Source organism: Oncorhynchus mykiss, chromosome 1 (assembly GCF_057628025.1).
Source record: "Oncorhynchus mykiss isolate SJ-2025 chromosome 1, ASM5762802v1, whole genome shotgun sequence".
NCBI lineage: Eukaryota > Metazoa > Chordata > Actinopteri > Salmoniformes > Salmonidae > Oncorhynchus > Oncorhynchus mykiss.
This window is the reverse complement of record NC_143022.1, coordinates 46,139,919-46,157,450: the sequence shown is the minus strand read 5'-3', so window position 1 is coordinate 46,157,450 and position 17,532 is coordinate 46,139,919. Positions and strand designations below refer to the sequence as shown.

Here is a 17,532-nt window from a genome sequence, read left to right as displayed (position 1 = left end):
GAAATTAGGATATAACGTTAGGCCAACGAGTCAGTGTCCAAGTTATGAAATTCTCTGGTAGAATACCCTGCTTTTATTGTTTCGTCACACTCACATCTGTAAGCTATTTTCTGTACTTGGCTCGCCATTAACTTGTAAATAATGATCAGGTTGTGAGTTTATTTTCCTGTAAAAATGAAGACAAATGAGCTAAAGTGAAGACGTTGTGGAGATGTTGGTCATTATTTGAACTGGCTATCTAGCTAACAAGCTAGAAACGAACCAAAACATTGTTTAGAAAGTTGCTTTAAGTTGCCGTGCTTGCAAGATTGCCATTTAGTAAATTAATTTTTAAAACAGATGAGTTTATTGGTGTTAAAATACACTAGTTATGCTATTTTGGACCACCAGGCTGCTGATGTCATGCAGCCTGTAGTTTACATATTTTGATAACAACAAGTTTGACGTCGGACGAGAATAGAATGTTCATGATGTCACTGCGACAACTGTCGATAGACGTAGTATAAACCAGTCTTTATTCTTGAAATCTTTGGTTGTTTAAGTAACAGTGCATTAGAAAAGTATTCAGACCTTGACTTTTCCACATTTTGTTACGTTGTAGCCTTATTTAAAAATATATTAAATAAAACAATTCTCAATCTACACACAATACCCCATAATGAAAAAGCGAAAACTGGTTTTTAGAAATGTATATTTCTGCATTTGATTTTTTTTACATAAATATTCAGCCCCTTTACTATGAGACCTGAAATTAAGCTCAGGTGCATCCTGTTTCCATTAATCATCCCTGAGAAGTTTCTACAACATGATTGGAGTCCACCTGTGGTAAATTCAATTGATTGGACATGATTTGGGAAGGCACACACTTGTCTATATAAGGTCCCATAGTTGACAGTGCATGTCAGAGCAAAAACCAAGCCATGAGGTCGAAGGAATTGTCTGTAGAGCGCCGAGACAGGATTGTCGTGGCACAGATCTGGGGAAGGGTACAACAAAAAAAATGTATGCAGCATTGAAGGTCCCCCAGAACACAGTGGCCTCCATCATTCTTAAATGGAAGAAGTTTGGAACCACCAAGACTCTTCCTAGAGCTGGCCGCCCAGCCAAACTGAGCAAACGAAAGAGAAGGGCCTTGGTCAGGGTGGTGACCAAGAACCCAATGGTCACTGACAGAGCGCCAGAGTTCCTCTTCCAGAAAGATAACCATCTCTACAGCACTCTACCCATCAGGCCTTTTGTGGTAGAGTGGCCAGACAGAAGCCACTCCTCAGTATAAGGCAGAGCAGCCCGCTTGGAGTTTGCCAAATTTCGCTTAAAGACTCTCGGACCATGAGAAACAAGATTCTCTGGTCTGATGAAACTAAGTTTGAGTCACGTCTGGAGGACACCTGGCACCATACCTACAGTGTAGCATGGTGGTGGCGGCATCATGCTGTGGGGTTGTTTTTCAGCAGCATGGACTGGAAGACTAGTCAGGACCGAGGGAAAGATGAACGGAGCAAAGTACAGAGAGATCCTTGATGAAACCCTGCTCCAGAGTTCTCAGGAGCTCAGACTGGGGCGAAGGTTCACCTTTCAACAGCTTTGGGACAAGTCTCTGAATGCCCTTGAGTGGCCCAGCCAGAGCCCGGACTTGAACCCAATCAAACATCTCTGGAGAGACCTGAAAATAGCTGTGCAGCAATGCTCCCCATCCAACCCGACAGAGCTTGATAGGATCTGCAGAGAAGAATGGGAGAAACTCCCCAAATACAGGTGTGCCAAGCTTGTAGCGTCATACCCAAGAAGACTCGAGGCTGTAATCGCTTCCAATGGTGCTTCAATAAAGTACCGTGTAAAGGGATAACTTCTTTGGGATCGGTGTCCCTTCCTCTGGACGGTTGAGCTAACATAGGCTAATGTGATTAGCATGAGGTTGTAAGTAACAAGAAAATGTCCCAGGACATAGACTTATCTGATATTGGCAGAAAGCTTAAATTCATGTTAATGTAACTGCACTGTCCAATTTACAGTAGCTATCAGTGAAATAATACCATGCTATTGTTTGAGTGTGCACAATTTTGAACATAAGGTTATTAATAAACAAATTAGGCATATTTGGGCAGTCTTGATATAACATTGAACAGAAATACAATGGTTCATTGATCAGTCAAACTTTGCACATACACAGCTAGTGGCCAAAATGTATATTGCACCTGGGCTGGAATAATACATTACGGCCTTTCTCTTGCATTTCAAAGATGATGGTACAAAAAAATACAAAAGAACAGTTGGTTTTTTCTTTGCATTATCTTCTACCAGATCTATTGTGTGTTATTCTCCTACATTCCTTTCACATTTCCACAAACCTCAAGTGTTTCCTTTCAAATGGTACCAGGAATATGCATATCCTTGCTACAGGCAGTTAGATTTGGATATGTCATTTTAGTCAAAAAATTGTAGGCTGAATGATAAAACAGCTATTTCCATGTAAAAATGTTATGGGATGCGTTTTTCTCCATAGTTTTTTTTTTTTTTTTTTTAAATGGTAGGCGACTCTGGTAAGCCCACATAATGATCAAATAGCCACAGTAGCCTACTTGGCCACTGTCAAATTTAACTTAAAACAGGTACAGCCTCAGTGGTCACAGTAAACACACACCGGAAGTTACAAAGAATTTTCACATCGTTCAAGTTTGTACTCAGTGCCCCAAAAAACTAGAGGGAACATTAGTAGTACTACCTTTTTATGTATAAGGTTTTTAGCAAGCACTCTTATCCAGAGCAACTTACAGGATCAATTCGCTCGACAGCACAGACACCCCCACCCACCTAGTCGGCTCTGGATTCGAACCAGCGACCTTTCGGTTACTGGCTCAACACTTCACCTCTATGTTATATGCCGATTGCTTGCTAGCACCCACATGAGGGCGAGGCTAGCGTGGCTAGGAGTGCCGCTTGTATAGTGTAAATGGCCAGTGTAACACACACACACACACATATTGGAGTGTCAGAATTCTAGGCAGCCATCTAAATTCTAACATATTTGATGCCACTGATTAAAGTAGGAAAGCAACATTCCCCAGGAAAGAGACTGAAGACCCAGGCATATAAAATGTGTGAACAGCCTCCGTAAGAGTTTAATGTCTGGCATGAATAGCAAAAATGCTTCTAATAGCTTAATCCCCCCCGAACACTCTCCCCTCTGCAGCTCCCCAGCTCCCAAACTGGCCTGTGCTCAGTTCCTGATAATAACACAGCCTACCGTCTGCCTGCGGCTAGACAGCATAATCCCATTGGTGGCAGGCAGCACTGCAGACAAGAGGTTTCCCAACAACAGAAAACACAGGCTCAGGCAAGGCAACCCCACCAAAAAGGGATGTGAATGGGCCCACGTAATCTACCATGCAGGGGAGCAATCCGGGCCTTGGGGACAGAGGAATAAGGGAAGAGAGGGTGTAAGAGATAAAAGCTCCTAACTACAATCCCTTTGTTGAGAGAGCCTTCAGTAAACACATTTGTGTGTAGACAGGCACACAGTCCCAGGTGAACCTTGGCATGCCTGCACTAAGTTAGGCCATAGTGAGCTTGCTCACACTTGTTTGTTGATGAGAAAATAATGAGTTGTAGTGCAGCGTTCATGCCTCAATCTCTCTCGGCGTGCAGGCAGAAGCCATGAATTCCTTGCTCAGTTCCTGGCACCACACTTTATAGTTAAACCCAGCTGTTTCAGTGCAGAATTGTTTTTTTTCTGTAAAGCTAAACATGACAGAATGTGCCATACTGTGGACCACCTCTGACATGCATGATGAGAGGCCTCATATTGGCGTGAACCAAGCAACTGGGGTGAGATTTTATATATTTAACTAGGCAAGTCCGTTAATTACAAATTCTTATTTACAAACCTGGACGAAGCTGGGCCAATTGTGCACCGCCCTATGGGACTCCCAATGACAGCCTGTTGCGATACAGCCTGGATACGAACCCGGGTGTCTGTAGTGATAGATCATTTATTCATACCTCTTATCCTAGCCCCTTAGGAACAATGTCATGTTTTTAGGAAAACGTGATGTTCGAGGGACACGTCAAACACGTGCACTTGCTTTAAAAATGTGTTTCTGAATTCTAACGCTAGATGGCTCTCGCCATGAGTACATCTTTGTTCGGGAAGGGACATTTAAATTCCCGTCCTCGACTTGACCACCCAACACTCCCATTTGGTCCATTTCTCAATGATGAGACAAACATTTTCCAACATCAAAATGTTGTCTCTAGAATTCAGGCTACTTCCTCTTCCTGTACTGGCGTGGACGGCAGTACACCCATTGCCTTGCCTATTGTTTATTGCCCCCCAAACCCACAAAAGTCACTTATTTGAAATAAGTTAAAATCAAGTTAATATGGCATCCTCACGGCATGAATCGTGACATGACAACTAGTTAACACAGTAACAAAAACATTTAGCTACAGATGAAGGTTTAGGATTTCTGGCTGGCTGTCAGAAGGCGCAAGACAAAACTTGACAAACACTAAAACGACAACAGAGCCGAGACAAGTGTGCTTGATTCGAAGTTTCTGCTCTAAAACTGACTAGATAACGTTACATCTACTGCAAATAAAGTACAATTGGCTGACAAATCAACTGTTAATTCTACTCCTAACCAAATACTATAAAATAACTAGCAACCGCAGGGAGTTCATTTCCGTATAATTGCGTGCTGTGTTTACTTGTGCAGAGATCTGGCACTGGGATTTTTTTTAAAAAATACGTTTAATGACTCCGATTTCAACTACCGCATCGTCCGTTGTATGTCTAAAAGAAAGTAGGTAAACAAACGAATATGTAGCCAAGCTGCGCAAAGGTCTGTTCGCTCGCGCTGGGTGCTCGCGAGATGCTCTGCACGGTCTTGATCGAACCTCTATTCACAGAGCGAGTCTGACATCGCAATACGACTTGACTTTCCTTAACAGATTATTAGGACAGTCGTTGACGCACTCCTGTCATTTTCAGGTATGTCATTAAGGAATATGTCGGCTCCTTACCTGCCATGAAACCAGTCATTACAAATGTCGCATTCAATCATAAACCGGCTAACATCGTAAGACTGCCGGCAGACACAGTACAGCGGGGCCGCCGCCATCTTCTTAGTGTCCAAACAAACAACGCAGCCAGAAAGTTGGGCGGGGACTGTTTTCAACATACACGGAAAAAGCCGAGGGCGAAACGATAATTTACGATAACGTTGGAGGAGACCACACGACCACTCTGCGAAGCATGATATTTGTTAATCATAATAAGCAATAATTTACTATTATTCAATCCAAGCAACAATCGCAACACCATAATGTAGGCTATATTAACTCAACTTGCATGCACGCGAAATAAAATAACAAGTTGTAGAGTGTTATAAGACAGATGTCTTTGATGTGGCCTTTTGGCACCAGGTGCTCCAAATTGTTAATAAAAGAGCGTGGCCTCTGGTATAAACGTTTGGCTAAAGTGGCGATTCCGGTTGGACCAAACGGCGAAATCTTTTTTAACCCAAAGTATGGAAACTAGTGTGGGACTGGAATGTGATGTGGCATATGTATAGGACTTTTATTGTGATATCCATCCATACCTGTATTCTAATTGGCTCCTGTATTAGATCAAGGGCTTCTGGGTAGAAGATCAGTCAGCGCTGCCATGAAGTGGTGTGTGGGGGTTATTTTATTTCGCGTGCATGCAAGTTGAGTTAATATAGCCTACATTAGAGGGGGGGGGGGGGTTGTGCCAATCACTGTCCCATTATTATGTATTCAATATATTCCCTTATGAGTTGTACAGTCTCATCATTAACATATGAAGTCTGATGCACGGGTGCTTCTTAGCTTCTTCAATTACAAGACCTTCAACCCACGTCCTCACACTAGGAACAACATTGCAACTGGTAGTGTTTGTAGGCGTTGTAGCTGGACATTTATAACATACACTTTTCTTCTGAATCGAGAAGAGAGAAAGTATTGGCAAGAACAGGCTTTAGTTAAAAAGTTACTGAATCCTTTCTTCTAGAATTCACATATTGCAGTTTTAATGTATATGGTTGTTCCATATAAGTTCAATATCTTTCTGACTATACTCCTTTATATTTGAACGAAACCTTCCAAACATGTTTGCCCATGGTAGGTGGTCAGAAAGTGACAATTTGGACATGGATGCCAAAACATTTAGGAGACAGAGTTGCTTAAAGTTGACTCATTTTGTAGCTACAGATTGTACACCAAAGTATAACCAAAGATTTTTGGTGTCCATTGACAAATCTATGGTGGCGGTTGGTGTGAGGTGTTCCTGTAACGCCCAGTAATGGACTTAAAAAATATTTGATAATATCACATTATCTTGCGTACAATCTGTAGCTAACCCATTTTGCATACCCTACCATGAGACATCCATGTCGAGTTTGATATTTTTGAAAGCAAAAATAAAACATGTACTTTTTTTTCTTTAAAGTCAATTATCTAAAATTGTAAACCCTGAATTTTCTCATGTTCACATATATTGAGACTTAGATCCTATTTTTAGATCAGCTGAGGTTTTGTGTTATGCCCGCCATTGGTTGAGACACAGCATTCTCTTAAATACAGAGAGGGTGGGTGTCATTTCAATCATAGAAACAAATCATATCCATCAATCAAATGTATTTATGAAGCCATTTTTACATAGGCAGATGTCACAAAGTGCTAGACAGAAACATAGCCTAAAATCATAGAATACTTCAGACCACTACAATTTAGCTGGTACATAGAATTTTTAAGTTTCAACAAAGTTATGGATATACTGACAAGATAGATGTCTCTACAACCTAACAATGGGAGTCGTTGTCCACAAAGCGTCATTGTGGGCTGTCTAGCTCCTGCCTATCCTTTCTTTGGATTGGTGGATGCATCTCATTATTGTAATCCTTTTTTGAATATTCGATGAGGGTTGTTGACGTCAACCGCCTGTATTCAATGGAGAGAAATGCTATGCTACTAGCCTCATGCCATCAATATGGATAGCCATCTCAGTGTTTTTTCTCAAAGTTGCCGGGATTTCACGTGTCCTACTTACATCAGTGTACTCGCAACAATGTAAGCATTACAAAACTTCTATTCGGTCAAATAAACCTCATGGAGCAAATAAGCCATACATTTTGTTGTTGACCAAATTTGACACTCATTGACCTCCATACAAAAATTCCTTGCTTGGTGGGCAAAACGACAAAAAAAATGCCACCTGCTGGAGGGAGACAGGTTTTCCGTGGAGTTGGGCCTCTCTTGCGCATTCTCTCTGGTTTCAATTACTACCAGAAAGATGGCTCGCCAGTCCGCCCACCGTCGAATGTCAACTTGAATGCAAATGTCTATTCTATTATCTATATTTCTATGATTTCAATAGGTTTTCTATGGAAGATTGACAGTTTAATATAAGACAATGGATATTCCCACTCAAGTCAACATTCTCTGATGTGAAGACCAACCATAATCCTGTTAATTGTGGTACCATTTAAAAGATGACATTTGAATATTATCCAGATTTTTGTTAATTTATCAGCCAAAATATGACACCCAGCCGTGATTGAAGAGCACACGGTCATAATCGATGGTGGGCACAACACCTCTGATGTAAAATACGGTCTAAGCTACAACATACAATATATGAACATGAAAAAAGTGTTGTTTAAAAAATATATATATATTTCAGTAAATTATACAAGTTTGACAACCCTGTTTGTAAGCTTTCAAATGATATCATACTCTACAATTTATCTTTTTCAGTGATGAAGTCATGGATGTGTCATGGTCAAATACCTCTTTCCCTACTGTATTTTATTTATTTATTTATTTTGCTCCTTTGCACCCCATTATTTTTATTTTGTACTTTGCACATTCTCCCATTGCAAATCTACCATTCCAGTGTTTTACTTGCTATATTGTATTTACTTTGCCACCATGGCCTTTTTGCCTTTACCTCCCTTATCTCACCTCATTTGCTCACATCGTATATAGACTTGTTTATACTGTATTATTGACTGTATGTTTGTTTTACTCCATGTGTAACTCTGTGTCGTTGTATGTGTCGAACTGCTTTGCTTTATCTTGGCCAGGTCGCAGTTGTAAATGAGAACTTGTTCTCAACTTGCCTACCTGGTTAAATAAAGGTGAAAAAATGTTTTTAAAAAAATAAATAAATAAATAAAAAAACTTCGAGCACCTCTATCTCTACAAATTACACAGTTTCCTATTGAACATACTTCTTTCTGAAATAAATATTAGTTTGATTACATTTTAGTAAAGGAATAAATAGAAATGTATTTTGACTTGTTGAAACAAAGTTTATGGGTAGATTTTCAGATTCCTTTGTCTGCAAATTGAACGAGTGGATTACTCAAATCAATGGTGCCAACTAAACTGAGTTTTTGGGATATTAAGAAGGATTTTTATCTATCAAAACAACACTACATGTTATAGCTTGGACCCTTTGGATGACAAATCAGAGGAAGATTTTCAAAAAAGTAAGTGAATATTTAATCTTTTTATGTGAATGTATGAAACCTGTGCAGGTGGAAAAATATTTTGATGTGGGGCGCTGTCCTCAAACAATCGAATGGCATGTTTTTGCTCTAATAGCTACTGTAAATCAGACAGTGCAGTAACACGAATTTAAGCTTTCAGCTGATATAAGACACTTATATGTACTTTAATGTTTAAAATCCATCATATTTATCATTATTTATTTGAATTGCGCGCCCTCCCGTTTCACTGGAAGTTGTCCCGCTAGCCGGACACCGATCCTTAAGGAGTGTTAAACCTAGACTTGGACCACACATCTACTCCACTGAATAGCAGGCTAGTGATTGCTTTACAATGCTTGCAGTTAGCCACTGATTCCTTCCAAACCACTCATTGTTAAATTTGCGATTGCCAACTTGTTTTGTAATGTTTCTGTCCAATGGCCTATGAGTTTTATCTATATGAGCCGATGAGTTTTATCTATAGAATTCTAGCACCTTGGGTGTTGACATAGAGTTACAATAGAAGTGGACTTGGATTGGAACCGGTGTTATGGTCAGATGACATGGTCTAAATCCTTCAATCGTGGATAACGACCACCACCCAGCGGAGTTTTGATAAAACAGTTTATAGTAATTCTCCGACAGACTGGAGTTTGGGGCGTCGCCTTTATGTTACTGGGACCAATCAGAGATCTGGCAGAAACTTTGTAAACAAGTCTTACACGTTGTGGGAAATATATTTGATTTGATCATTTCAGTGAGCTGTATCGTTGGGAAACCCGCAGGACTGGAAGACTTCACTAAGGTAATGGAAAATGTGGTTATATTTTGTAACAAAATATTTTGCTGCTCATCGTTTATGCTGTTGCATTGAGCTCGAGCGCAAGTGAAACGTTGGCAGACATCCGGTGAGATAGCATAGCTACCTTAATAGTTAAACACATCTCAGTTAACAGCCAACACAAATAATATCCCTATTTTTCAACTGTAGCAACACAAACTTGAGTTTTGATTGGCAATTGTTATTTTTCAATAATAACCAACTAAACTGTCGTGATACTCGCCAGCCCACTATTGCGCAATTGTCTGCTTCTCGCTACTATGTAACGTAACGGCTGTTAAATGACAGTGGCTGTAGCCTGTAGCTGTCGGCTACAACTCTGGCACACACATTCATTGAAGCACCTCAGTCACGCCCCAATAGTCTTCCTTTTGTAACAATAGAAAAGTGAACTAACCATTAATCCTGCTCAGTTCAGTTTTAAATGCTTTTCGAAATTGAGAGATCGGGGGTTTGCTCCTGATGTGTTCCGATTGTGTGAACGAGCCTGCGTAGGCTAAATGATGAGTGGATACCAACTGTCTGGAATAGTTTACACATTATAAAATAATGAACAATTGGGACCTATAGGCTATTACACAGGCCAGTGGTTTTCAAACCTCTAGGACCCAAAACGATTCACAATTTCGTTGTAGCCCTGAGCTCACCTGATTCACCTATTCAAGGGCTTGATGATTAGGTGAACATTTTACAATCCCCTGTGCTAGCTGTGGAATAATTAAAATACATGGAACGGCTGGGGGTCCCCAGAGGAGAGGTTTGAAAACCCCTACCATAAGCTACTCCCTCTAGATCAGGGATTGTAAACTTTGATGGGGTTGGGGGACACAAAAAAATCTGAAATCATCATGAAGGGCGTCAGTTGCTCACATCTGTGTACCCATATCATATTAGAGCCAGAATACAGTGAGGCGTGTCTGTGATTCTAGATATTGATTTATGGTTGACCCTGAGTTTGCAAGAACAACTGTCCTCTTCAGAACCCATCGTTTTGCCCAGGGAGTGCCAAATGGAGGTTGGGTATATAGATGGTGTCATGGAGAATACATGTTTCTATATTACAATCAATCACCAAAATAATTCACATTAGAATGCAGTTGTAATACTTGTTCAAGAGCACACACTAACGAATTCCCTTTATTCCCCTATGCATTTTCTTAAGACCATTCCCCTATGCAAATGGTCTTATTGACAAGAATCGTTTTTATTTGTTTATGAATAAATCACACTTTGCAGTGTGATGCAGTGACTTGAAAACAGAAAAGGTATTATCTGGAATATTTTGTGAATTTTCAAGAAGGAAATTACACATTTTCTCACTTTCATAAGTCACTGTCCTTCAGATATCAAACAGCTTTAGTAGAAACAGATTGACGTCACCATTTCCTGTCATATCTCAAATACAAAGAGACATCACCGCAGTGACACAAAAATAAGTAAACAAACATTACATGGTCTTGTTTTGTACATGTTGAACTTATGACAACTTGAAATGATACGTTATAGTCTAAAGACTATGGTAAAATACTAATTGTTTAATTTATTGACAGCAATAAGGCAGACAGCTTTTTGAAAGAGTAGATTGTGAAGTGAAAATGTTTTTGTTTGTGTGGCAGTCACCACAGCTGTTCTAAGGAGTGGCTCATGTTTTTCTCTGTCTTCTTGTAAATTGCTATTGATGCGTATATGGTAGTGTTGAGAATTCCCCTATACAGTGCCTTCAGAAAGTATTCACACCCCTTGACTTTTTCCACATTTTGTGTTACAGCCTGCATTTAAAACGGATTCAATTGAGATTGTGTCACTGGCCTACACACACTACCCCATAATGTCAAAGTGGAATAATGTTTTAAGAAATGTTTACAAATTAATTAAAAATTAAAAGCTGAAATGTCTTGAGTCAATAAGTATGGGGGGGGGGGGGGATAATGTTGCATTGATGAGATAGTAGCTGGGAGCTTGCGATGTCATACTTGTGTGATTTGTTTGCGGTGGAACACGCATGTACTTTCAACCTGTTGGAGAACCCTGATTTGGAGTTTAGTGGCTGTGATAGGATAAAACTGAGGATGGATTGTAGTTACAACAACATTGTAGTTACTCCATAATACTAACCTAAATGACAGAGTGAAAAGAAGGAAGCCTGCACAAGATAAAAAAATATCACCAAAACATGCATCCTGTTTGCAACAAGGCACTAAAGTAAAGCTGCAAAAAAAGTGGCAAAGAAATTAACCTTATGTCCTGAATAAGTTATGTTTGGGGCAATCCAACACAACACACTAAATATGAAGAGTACCACTCTTCATATTTCCAAGAATGGTGGTGGCTGCATCATGTTATGGGTACATATGCTTGTCATCAGCAATGACTATAAAAAATAAATTTAAAAAACTGCAATAGAGCTAAGCATAGGCAAAATCCTAGAGGAAAACCTTGTTCAGTCTACATTCCATCAGACACTGGGAGTCAAATTCACCTTTCATCAGAACAATAACCTAAAACACAAGGCCAAATATACACTGGAGTCGCTTACCAAGTGGCATAGTTACAGTTTTGACTTAAATTGGCTTGAAAATCTATGCAAGACTTGAAAATGGCTGTCTAGCAAAGATCAACAACGAACTTGACAGAGCTTGGATAATTTTTTAGAATAATGTGCAAATATTGTACAATCCAGGTGTGCAAAACTCTTAGAGACTTACTTAGAAAGACTCACAGCTGTAACCGCTACCAAAGATGATTCTAACATTTATTGACTCATGGGGTAAAATACTTATGTAATCAAGATACTTTTGGTCATGTAGTGTATGTGGACACCTGCTCGTCGAACATCTAATTCCAAAATCATGGGCATTAATTCGGAGTTGGTCCCCCCTTTGCTGCTATAACAGACTCAACTCTTCTGGGAAGGCTTTTCACTAGATGTTGGAACATTGCTGTGGGAACTTGCTTCCATTCAGCCACAAGAGCATTAGTGAGTAGGGAAGTAGCAACCCCACACATGAATGGTCTCAGGATGCTTGCCTGTTGGCATGACACAGGACTGATGGTAGCGCTCACCTTGTCTTCTCCTGACAAGCTTTTTTTCCGGATGACCCAAACAATTGGAAAGTGACTTCTTTGCTGCCCTTCTTGACACCAGACCATCCTCCAAAAGTCTTTGCCTCATTGTGCGTGCAGATGCACTCACACCTGCCTGCTGTCATTCCTGAGAAAGTTCTGTGCTGGTGGTGCCCTGATCCTGCAGCTGAATCAACTTTAGGAGACGGTCCTGGCGCTTGCTGGACTTTCTTGGGCGCCCTGAAGCCTTCTTCACAACAATTGAACCACTCTCCTTGAAGTTCTTGATGATGGTTGATTTAGGTGCAATCTTACTGGCAGCAATATCCTTGCCTGTGAATCCCTTTTTGTGCAAAGCAATGATGACGGCACGTGTTTCCTTGCAGGTAACCATGGTTGACAGAGGAAGAACAATGATTCCAAGCACCACCCTCCTTTTGAAGCTTCCAGTCTGTTATTCAAACTCAATCAGCATGACAGGGTGATCTCCAGCCTTGTCCTCGTCAACACTCACACCTGTGCTAACGAGAGAATCACTGACATGATGTCAGCTGGTCCTTTTGTGGCAGGGCAGAAATGCAGTGGAAATGTTTTTTGGGGATTCAGTTCATTTGCATGGCAATTCATTGCAATTCATCTGATCACTCTTCATAACATTCTGGAGTATATTCAAATTGCCATCATACAAACTGAGGCAGCAGACTTTGTGAAAATGAATATTTGTGTCATTCTCAAAACCTTTGGCCACGACTGTAGATTTATGGTTGACCTTGAGCTTGCAAGAACGACTGTCCCTTTCAGAAGCAATTGTTTCGCCCAGGAATTGCCAAATGGAGGTTGGGTATATTCAGTTGAAGTCGGAAATTGACATACACTTAGGTTGGAGTCATTAAAACTCATTTTTCAACCACTTCACAAATTTCTTGTTAACAAACTATCATTTTGGCAAGTCAGTTAGGACATCTACTTTGTGCATGACACAAGTAATTTTTCCAACAATTGTTTACAGACCGATTATTTCACTTATAATTGTCACGACTTCCGCCGAAGTTGGCTCCCCTGCCTGTTCGGGCGGTGCTCGGCTGTCGTCGTCACCGTCCAACTAGCCGCCACCGATCCCTTTTTCGTTTGTCTGTTTGTTTTGTCTTATTAGTTTCACCTGTGTTTCTGTTGTTTGGTTTAATTAGCTTCCCTATATTTAGTAGGTAGACCCGCCCTTGTTTTGTGCGGGATTGTCTTTATGTTACATGTGTGCATTTTAGGTAGTGGTGGATTTTATTTTCTTTAACTTGGCACCCTGTGGTTTTTGGGTTGTCTCGTTGTGTGTCCCGCGCCCTGTATTTGTTGGGCTTATTATTTTGTTGTGCCTGAGTAAAGCACTTAACCTCAGTGGAACTCTCTCTGCGTCTGATTCCTGCACCCACCTAGTCCCTCGTGACAATAATCCACTGTATCACAATTCCAGAGGGTCAGAAGTTTACATACACTAAGTTGACTGTGCCTTTAAACAGCTTGGAAAAATCCAGAAAATTATGTAATGGCTTTAGAAGCTTCGGATAGGCTAATTGACATCATTTGAGTCAATTGGAGGTGTACCTGTGGATGTATTTCAAGGCCTACCTTCATACTCAGTGTCTCTTTGATTGACATCATGGGAAAATACAAAATAAATCAGCCATGACCTCAGAAAAAAAATTGTAGACCTCCACAAGTTTGGTTCATCCTTGGGAGCAATTTCCAAATGCCTGAAGGTACCACGTTCATCTGCACAAACAATAGTATGCAAGTATAAACACCATGGGACCACGCAGCCGTCATACAGCTCAGGAACGGGACGCGTTCTGTCTCCTAGAGATGAACGTACTTTGGTGCAAAAAGTGCAAATCAATCCCAGAACAACAGCAAAGGACCTTGTGAAGATGGAGGAAACAGGTACAAAAGTATCTTTATCCACAGTAAAACGAGTCCTATATCGACATAACCTGAAAGGCCGCTCAGCAAGGAAGAAGCCACTGCTCGAAAACCGCCATAAAAAAGCCAGACTACAGTTTGCAACTGCATATGGGAACAAAGATCGTACTTTTTGGAGAAATGTTCTCTGGTCTGATGAAACAAACAGAACTGTTTGGCCATAATGACCATTGTTATATTTGGAGGAAAAAGGGGGAGGCTTGCAAGCCCGAAGAACACCATCCCAACTGTGAAGCACGGGGGTGGCAGCATCATGTTGTGGGGGTGCTTTGCTGCAGGAGGGACTGGTGCACTTCACAAAATATATGGCATCATGAGGATGGAAAATGATGTGGATATATTGAAGAAACATCTCAAGACATCAGTCAGGAAGTTAAAGCTTGGTTGCAAATGGGTCTTCCAAATGTAGAATGACCAAAAGCATACTTCTAAAGTTGTGGCAAAATGGCTTAAGGACAACAAAGTCAATGTATTGGAGTGGCCATCACAAGGCCCTGACCTCAATCCTATAGAACGCTTGTGGGCAGAACTGAAAAAGTGTGTGCGAGCAAGGAGGCCTACAAACCTGACTCAGTTACACCAGCTCTGTCAGGAGGAATGGACCAAAATTCACCCAGCTTATTGTGGGAAGCTTGTGGAAGGCTTCCCAAAACATTTGACCCAAGTTAAACCATTTGAAGGAATTGCTACCAAATACTAATTGAGTGTATGTAAATGTCTAACCCACTGAGAATGTGATGAAAAATAAAAGCTGAAAGAAATAATTCTATTGTAAGGGATTTCCTCCTCTTCTTCCGAAGAGGAGAGGCGAAAAGGATCGGAGGACCAATATGCGGCGTGGTAAGTGTCCATGGTTCTTTTAATAAGAAATAGTACACATGAACAACTGAATACAAAAACAATAAATGTGGAATGAACGAAACCCAAAACAGTACCGTGTGGTGAAAGACACGGAAACAAACACACAGTGAAACCCAGGCTACCTAAGTATGATTCTCAATCAGAGACAACTAATGACACCTGCCTCTGAGAACCATTCTAGGCCGAAACATAGAAATCCCCAAATCATAGAAAAACAAACATAGACTGCCCACCCCAACTCACGCCGTGACCATACTAAATAATGACAAGACAAAGGAAATAAAGGTCAGAACGTGACATCTATCTACTATTATTCTGACATTTCACATTCTCAAAATAAAGTGGTGATCCTAACTGACCTAAAACAGGGAATTTTTACTCAGATTAAATGTAAGGAATTGTGAAAAACTGAGTTTAAATGTTTTTGGCTAAGGTGTATATAAACTTCCGACTTCAACTGTAGCTGGTGTCATGGAGAATACACGTTTCTATATTAAAATCAATCACCAAAATAATTTCCATTAGAATGCATTGGTAGTATTTTTTCAAGAGCACACACTAACGAATTCCCTTTATTCCCCTATGCATTTTCTCATTTGCACACTGCAATGTGCAAATGGTCTTATTGACAAGAATTGTTTGTATTTGTTTATGAATAAATCACACTTTGCAGTGACTTGAAAACAGAAAAGGTATTATCTGGAATATTTTGTGAATTTTCAAGAAGGAAATTACACATTTTCTCGCTTTCATAAGTCACTGTCCTTCAGATATCAAACAGCTTTAGTAGAAACAGATTGACGTCACCATTTCCTGTCATATCTCAAATACAAAGAAATATTACCGCAGTGACATGGAAATAAGTAAAAAACATTACATGGTCTTGTGACAACTTTAAATTATACATTATAGCCTAAAGCCTATGGTAAAATACAAATTGTTTCATTTATTGACAGCAATAAGAGACATCTTTTTGACAGAGTAGATTGTGAAGTGATCAGTGAAGTGAAAATGTTTGTTTGTGTGGCAGTCATCACAGCTGTTCTAAGGAGTGACTCATGTTTAATTCTCAGTCTTCTGGTAAATGCTATTGATGTGTATATGGTAGTGTTGAGAATTCCCCTATACAGTGCCTTCAGAAAGTATTCACACCCCTTGACTTTTTCCACATTTTGTGTTACAGCTTGAATTTAAAATGGATTCAATTGAGATTTTGTGTCACTGGCCTACACACACTACCCCATAATGTCAAAGTGGAATAATGTTTTTGAAATGTTTACAAATGAACTAAAACTGAAGAGGGGGATAATGCCAATGTTGCATTGATTAGATAGTAGCTGGGAGCTTGCGGTTTCATATTTGTGTGATTTGTTTATGGCAATTTGTGGTGGAACATGTGAAAAGAAATGTGGCAAAGAAATTGACTTCATGGCCTGAATACATTATGTTTGAAGTAAATGCAACACAACACATACAATATGAAGAGTACCACTCTTCATATTTCTAAGTATGGTGGTGGCTGCATCATGTTATGGGTACATATGCTTGTCATCAGCAATAACTAAAACGTTTTTAAAAACGCTATAGAGCTAAGTATAGGCAAAATCCTAGAGGAAAACCTGGTTCAGTCTGCATTCCAACAGACACTGGGAGTCAAATTCACCGTTTAGCAGGACAATAACCTAAAACACAAGGCCAAATATACACTAGTTGCTTACCAAGTGGTCTAGTTACAGTTTTGACTTAAATTGGCTTGAAAATCTATGCAAGACTTGAAAATGGCTGTCTTTTAAAGAATAATGTGCAAATATTGTACAATCCAGGTGTGCAAAGCTCTTAGAGACTTACTTAGAAAGACTCACAGCTGTAACCGCTACCAAAGGTGATTCTAACATTTATTGACTCATGGGGTAAAATACTTATGTAATCAAGATACTTTTGGTCATGTAGTGTATGTGGACACCTGCTCGTCGAACATCTAATTCCAAAATCATAGGGATTAATATGGAGTTGGTCCCCCCCTTTGCTGCCACAACAGCCTCAACTCTTCTGGGAAGGCTTTCCACTAGATGGTGAAACATTGATGCGAGGACTTGCTTCCATTCAGCCACAAGCGCGGCAAACTTTATACCACTCCAGCCAACGCTTGGCATTGCGCATGGTTATATTAGGCTTGTGTGCGACGGCTCGGCCATGACAACCCATTTCATGAAGCTCCCGACGAACAGTTATTGTGCTGACGTTGCTTCCAGAGGCAGTTTGGAAATCTATAGTGAGTGTTGC

At 40.2% G+C, this 17,532-nt stretch overlaps 2 protein-coding genes across 3 annotated transcripts in view; one reads left to right on the top strand and one right to left on the bottom strand.

Moving 5' to 3' along the window:
• Nucleotides 1-5,149, bottom strand: part of LOC110523495 (lysine demethylase 7A b) — a 40,870-nt gene extending 35,721 nt beyond the window's left edge. For both annotated transcript variants that reach the window (XM_021602242.3, XM_021602250.3), the window contains exon 1: nt 5,023-5,149. In XM_021602242.3, the coding sequence (XP_021457917.3) occupies nt 5,023-5,120 (98 nt within the window). In that variant the 5' untranslated portion in view covers nt 5,121-5,149. The remainder of the gene's footprint in view (nt 1-5,022) is intronic.
• A 4,015-nt stretch (nt 5,150-9,164) lies between these two features.
• The window catches only part of LOC110523486 (G1/S-specific cyclin-D2), a 209,178-nt gene continuing 200,810 nt past the window's right edge, over nt 9,165-17,532 (top strand). Inside the window, exon 1 of the mRNA XM_090231929.1 lies at nt 9,165-9,318. The gene's annotated coding sequence lies outside the window, so the exon portion shown is untranslated. The remainder of the gene's footprint in view (nt 9,319-17,532) is intronic.